Raw genomic sequence first — 6991 nt, forward strand, 5'->3', positions numbered from 1 at the left:
TTGGTATTCTCGGGTTTTAAGCATGGTTGTAGTGATTATTCGTTGTTAATGAGTCTTATATTGACCATTTCTTCAAATGAGAAATAAACAAGAAATATAGTCGTTAAACTTGTTAGGAAATAATAATGGCGATGTTCAGGATCCTGATCTATGTTCGGGGTCCTGAGACTCCTTTAAGATTCGGGATCTTGGATAAGATTGAGGATCTTGACCCGATATATAGAATCTACTTTTCCAAGTTAATCTTTCATGTACAACCTTTTGCCTTATTCACATTTATCTTTAGCATATATAGATATTTGTACATTATATATATATATATATATATATATATATATATATATATATATATATATATATATATATATATATATAATGATACTCTTCGACTTATTAATTTAAAAATACATGTGACATCTACACCTTATCTACCATAATAAATGAAAATGTTATTGTCACTTGTCATTCTCTCATTCAATTGACCACATGTCATTTTGTCATAATTTTGAGATATATTTATTTTCCACTTGTCATTTACTTCATTATTCATTTTCAATATATTATTAATTTAGTTTCCATAAATTAAACATACCATAATGACTATTAATTTCAAATTTCAAATTTGAAATTTCAATTTCAATTTCAAATAAATTTACACTTTAAACTTTTGTATTTAACATTTTATTATAATAATTCGGTTTAGTACACGGGTCTGACAATTAAACACATAATTTTAATTTATTTATTTTTTGCATGTTTTTTTTTTCTCATAATTTTCAATTACTTCATATTTCAAATTCAAATAAACTTCTCATTTAATCGCTCCTATTTAAAATTATGTTTTAATCAATCCGTATAATATACGGGCCTCACAACTAGTAAGATATGATAATAGGATATACATGGTTTGTACGACACAACGATGATTTTACAATTTAAAGGCATTTGATGATATTTTATAACAGTCGAGGATCAATAATCCAATCGGTCGCAAATTGTATAAATAGAACTTATAGTAGGCCAGATGCATGTGTCTAAAAACAAGCATTTCTAAAAGGTTTTAGAGTCAAGGTTGTCAAGATCAGAATTTATGTAATATCGTTTTGTGTTTTGCAAGATCGTGATCGGGATCAGAAGATCCCACTAAAATGAACTCTTATTCAAATTTGCACATAAGGTCTTAAGTGTGCAGTATACATTATAATGTCATGTTGATTAAGATGTCGATATAGAATCACCTTTAACTTTTTAAGCATGAACCATAATTTTTGTAACTGCAAACCATAAGAATTAAGAAGAAAACATCTTAATTACAAAAGGAAACAAGATCGTTATGATCATATACAACTAAAGGCTAAAGATCATATAGGAAATATCATGAGTGTAACTTGCCTAATTCGAGATGAATTGAAAAAGTGATGATGCTCTATAAAACTTCTTGTAACTTACGATGCTTGATTTTAAGTTGAATAGACAGATTTTTTTAGGCTCGACTATATAATAAAACCTAAGATGTGAGATCATATAGTGTTAGGATCATAAGATCCTATCTGGAATTCTAAGATCCCACTATAATCTTGCTTCACATAGATTCTAGCGAGATTGGGATCGCTTTTCGTTTATAGGATCTTAAAATCGTAAAATATTAAAATCAATATCGGGATCTTAATAACTAGGGGTGGAATTGGTACGGTACCAATTCATTTTTCTCTAAACCGTGTACCGTACCAACTATAATTGGTATAAAAAATTTCTACTGGTACCGTACCAGGTATACTTGGTACCAATTTATTTGGCTACCAACATGTTTGGTTGGTACAAATTGGTAATGGTATATACCAATTTCTTTTAATTTTCTATTGTAACATTTAAAAATAAGCAAAGACATCAAGATTTTGAAGTTTAGTATAAAAATTAGTTACGTAGTTCTTTTTGTTTACAAAAGAATTCTACTAAAATAAAGACATCGGGATTTTAATGCTTAGTATAGAAATTAGTTGCGTAGTTCTTTTTGTTTACAAAAGAATTATACTAAAGTAACGCTAAAGTAATGTTTTAATTTTGTGCTTTAACGTGATAATAACTATCGACTAATACAATCAAATGACTAATATAATGTTATTAAAAATGTAAACACTAAACACAATTAATAGTTGAAATATACGATTTCATGTATATATATATATATATATATATATATATATATATATATATATATATATATATATATATATATATATATATATAATAAATTGGTTGGTAGGGTATTACCATGGTATTCAAATTTTTGTACCATTACCGTACCAACATTGATCAATTGGTACGGTACTACCAACCAAACATGTTGGCTACCAAATATATTGGCTACCAAGTTTATTGGTTCGGTTGGTAACATGTTGGTTGGTTTTCCGTGGTACAATTTTGTCAGCCCTATTAATAACCATGTTTTACTCGTCTAAGACTTAATAGGAAAAAAACAACCCCTTAATCATATAACAAATTTGCAAGTTTTATTCATTTATGCAACATACTGTTTCTTAATGGTTTAAAAAATAATGTTATAATTTGTACGTAAAGTAGATTTGTTACTAAAAACAAAGACAACAAATTGAAATAGACTCCATAACATATTTTCATAAAAAAAAACTAAAGTTCGTGATTGATTATCAAATTGTTCAAAGTATTTTCAACAATGTAAGTATTCCCATCACAATTTGTTCTTATGTTTGCAGGGGCATAGATTAATCTCTACGTTAATTTGCCAATTTAGGTCAAGAAATTCGTCGAACACTTGTGTTGCAATAATAAAAACAACTTAAGATAATATTGCACTGAAAAACTAACAATGTAACCGGCGGGCTTTAGATCGTCGCTATCCTTTTCTTCAGCAGTTTAGGGGTCAAATTACCAATGGGATTTCTCTAAGCACCAGAAAGAGAAAGAGACAATGATTCATGATCAAGAGCTTGAAAAGAGTCATCAATGGTGGTATCAGGAGTTACAATGTTAACACACACAACCAATGGACTCCTAACTGTATGAAACCCATCAGACCAAACAATCTCACCATAATCATATCTTCCTTGCGACACCTTCCGTGGTTTAAAAGTCACATAATATGAAACTTCATCTCTGAAATACGAGAAAAACAAGATCATCGGCCAAACTGTAACCTCCACCCCATGAGGACTAACAATTCTTCCGAAATATACACTTGTTTTCCTCCCACCTACATTTCGAACTGTTCTTTTGATAATAACACTGGATTCAAGACTCGAGATTGTGATAGATGGGTAATTCAAATTCGTGTTGCTCGTCATTTCTTTCGGACAATTTACATTTTTCCCAGGAACAAGACTGATGATTCTCTTGATTTGATCTTCAGTGTAGCCATTGTTACATAAGAAAAGAATGTAATCATCAGCTTTTAAGTCATAAACCAAACCTGGATCTATTGCTTTCAAGGGATTAATGTGTCCAGCTCCTATATCAAAAGGATTAGATTCTTCATTTGTTCCACCAGATAATATGGTGTCATGATTCATATCCCTGTTGTAGGCTGTTGTCATTAAAGCAGATCTAATCGCTGCTGGAGACCAATTTGGATGTAGTGATTTGATAAGAGCAACTATTCCTGAAACATGAGGGCATGACATTGATGTTCCTGATTGAAAGTTCCATTCTACAGATCTTTGATCAATACTTGTTGAAGTTGGAGGTATTCCAGGTGGCCATGCTGCTAATATAGTGATGCCAGGAGCACTTATATCTGGCTGTAGGTGAATTTAATTATATAATTAATTTCTTGTTAATCTATTTTTTTATGGATCAAATATTAGAGTATTTTAATATTTTATTACCTTTAGAATATCGGGTGAAATTGAGCTTGGGCCTCTAGATGAAAAATCCGCAACAACCGGTGCTGGTGTTTGTTTGATAATCGTCTTACTTGGAAATATGTGCACCTTAGGGGGATACATCCTTCATTTTTCAAGAAAACAATATTATTAATATCAGAAATTAAATATCCTCCTACATTTTCTTCCTATTTATCTTCCTACCCATTTGTAATTGTGACAGATATCATATTTTGATAAAATTAATTATATTTTAGGACACTTGTCATCATTTCAAATCGATAGGAAGATAATTAGAAAGAAAAGTAGGAGGATATTTAATTTCTCAATTAATAATTTAATATATACACAATAACTACATAATTAGAAAATCTTATAGGATGTTTGGATAAAGAGGCTGAATAAGTAATGTTTGGATAAGGTTTTTTTTTTTCTAGATTAATTTAATGGTCTAAATAAGATTAAATAATCATTTTACACTTACATTTCAATAAAAAAAATTCACGGTATTCATCAATTTTAACATGAGAGGAGATGGGAGGAAAAAAGAAAAAGACAAATAGGTATAACATTAGTGTCTTAATACATTAAGTCATTTTTTGGCTTAACTGATTAAGTTATTATGTCCATATTAAGTCAAGAAGAAACAACCATATGTGTATCAATGTCCACCGATTAAGTTCATTAAGTCAAATGGAAACGACCCTTACATGCTTTGAGACAAATAATGTCCCATTTTAGTGCCTTGGATCATGTCAACACGGATGGTGGGGATTATATCCACATCAACATATTGTCGAGTAGGCGAGTCTACAAAGATCAATCCTGTGGCATTCGCACCCCACACTGCTACTTCTGCCTCTTCAATTAGCACTGATCCTGGGGTTGAGAAGCACAAGATCACTGCCCCAAATGCATTGTTGTTTCGCCACCTACTCATTCTACATATCCTATATTTTCATTGTTAAGCAATAGTCATTCAATTTATCATTAGCACAATTTTATCACATCATATAAATGTATGTGTGTATGTATGTGTATTTGTATGTATGTTTTTGTGTGAGTGTGTGTGTATATATACACAATAGAGAGAAAGAGAGGGTACCCTCCACGGAAAAAAATACGAGCTCCAACCAAATATGCTTCTATGTGTTTAGTATTTAAGCTTTCTCCCTACACATAACAAGTTTATGACCATGGGCTTTTTGGGAAATAAATTATAAAAGAATGCAATCAAGTTATTTATACCATGAAAGAGAGACTATTATCCAATAATATTCGTGTTGGAAAATTTCGATCAATAGATGAAGCGCCTACACACGTACTCCAAGGTGCAACATTTTGGACAAGAGACGGGTCGGGTCCATTATTTCCAGCTGAGAAAATGACACTAATACCCTTTTGCATTGCATGGAAAGACCCGATATCAGAACTCGAGTTGTAAAGGGGTACCAATGGTGGTGGTGAACCAAAAGACGCCGAAATCACATCAACTCCATCATGAATAGCTTCATCAAATGCTGCTAAAATATCAGCTTCACTACACTTTCCATCCTCCCAACACACTTTATAAATTGCCAATCTTGCCCTTGGTGCACCCCCTCTAGCTGTCCCTTGTCCAAACCCTAAAAAGCTTGCCTTTTTTACTGTGGACCCCACTGCTGTCGAAGCTGTGTGGGTCCCATGACCATTAGCATCACGTGGTGATTGATATTCTGAGCTTCCAGTTGTGTTTAGTAATCCGTGTTCTAGTTCGTATCCTTTGAGGTAATAACGGGCCCCAATGAGTTTTAGGTTACAAGATTTTTTAGGATCGAAATTTTCTCCATTGACACATTTTCCTCTCCAAGTTTTTGGAATTGGATGCATGTTAGGCTCTTCATGGAAGCTCTTAGATTCTGGCCAGATTCCTGATTTATTGAAAACAATAATAACTATGTACATCACAAAAGATATATTTAACTAATATCATGCATTTCCTATGATACAAATTAAATACCAGTATCGAATAAGCCAACAATTGCGTTGTCTCCATGAGTTAGTTGAAGTGGAGTTACTTGATCACCAATGGGGTCTAAATTGAGACCCATGAAATCCCAACTTCTAGTTGTGTGTAACTTTAATATCTTGCTCTTGAACACTGATATCACTCGTTCCATTCCTGAAATATTGTTTATTTTTTCATTAATTAAACATCCAAAAGTTTGATTTTATCAATAGCTTTTAAGATAAAAAGTACCCTTCTTTCACTAACCAGCTAAGGTGGCTGCTTGTGTTGAGTTAATTTTTGCAGAAAATCCTGAGAAACTATGTTTGTAGCTATAAACCATAGATTTCCTTGCATGTTCTTGGCTATAAAGGAAAAAATAGCAATAATATGATCAGTTGTGGAATTGTTCCAAAATTAGAATTTAAAAACCAAAACCATCTAGAGAGAAAAGTTCATTATATGAAAGATTATTGAAATCACATAAACAAATATCATAAACTCATTCAGTCTTTTATAGGTGTATAGCTAACTTACCAATGTGGGACAAATTCATCATCTTTGTTTTAGCCAAATCTCAACAGGAATCATATGTATAATGGGAACTAGAGAGGTATTGAAAGAGTCACCTTGGAAAGACATTGGAAAGGAGTTGAAGATGGTAATTTGAAGTTAGAATAGGATCTTGAATATTGTTGAGCCCTAAATAAACAATGTAAACCTGTGTAAAACATACCAAAAACGAAGCAAGATGACAGATGTGAGAAGAGGGAACAAAACACAAAAAGTTGAAAGCACTTTTGGTGGTAAAGTTACATTTGAAGTGGATTCTGAGTGAATAATAGAAAGTGATAAAAAGACCAGGCCCAAAAAGGAGTGGTTATAAGCACTTGTCATCGTTCCCTATATGGAAAAACTACAACATGAGTCACGCTTAAATACTGAAGTAAAAAATGAAGAAAAATTATTTTCTATAGAAGGTGGTATTTGCTCTTACACGACATAGGTTCATGATGGTATTTGTTCTTACACGACAGTGGACAATGGTGCATCTTTTTCATTTTGATTTTGTGTTGTTTGTGTTTTAGATTATCATACCATCTAGTTAAAGGTCTATCATAGACACTATGGATGCCACCAAACAGTA

General features: G+C 31.9%; 1 protein-coding gene across 2 annotated transcripts; it reads right to left on the bottom strand.

The window, feature by feature from the left end:
• Positions 1-2626: 2626 nt before the first annotated feature.
• UNE17 (Subtilisin-like serine endopeptidase family protein) lies at positions 2627-6741 on the bottom strand. Of its 2 annotated transcripts, XM_079078648.1 has the most exons (9): positions 6661-6741; positions 6474-6565; positions 6112-6209; positions 5857-6018; positions 5106-5767; positions 4963-5030; positions 4568-4807; positions 3861-3981; positions 2627-3773 (listed from the first exon to the last, which is right to left on the bottom strand). In XM_079078648.1, exons 1-9 carry the CDS (start codon positions 6739-6741, stop codon positions 2922-2924), a joined length of 2376 nt encoding a protein of 791 aa, XP_078934774.1. In that variant the 3' UTR covers positions 2627-2921. The 2 variants fall into 2 exon arrangements, with proteins under 2 accessions (XP_078934774.1, XP_078934775.1); XM_079078649.1 differs by lacking the exon at positions 6661-6741 and having other exon boundaries at positions 6382-6488.
• Positions 6742-6991: the final 250 nt, after the last annotated feature.

Source organism: Lactuca virosa, chromosome 2 (assembly GCF_052849685.1).
Source record: "Lactuca virosa cultivar CGN04683 chromosome 2, Lactuca_virosa_CGN04683_v6, whole genome shotgun sequence".
NCBI classification, from domain to species: domain Eukaryota; kingdom Viridiplantae; phylum Streptophyta; class Magnoliopsida; order Asterales; family Asteraceae; genus Lactuca; species Lactuca virosa.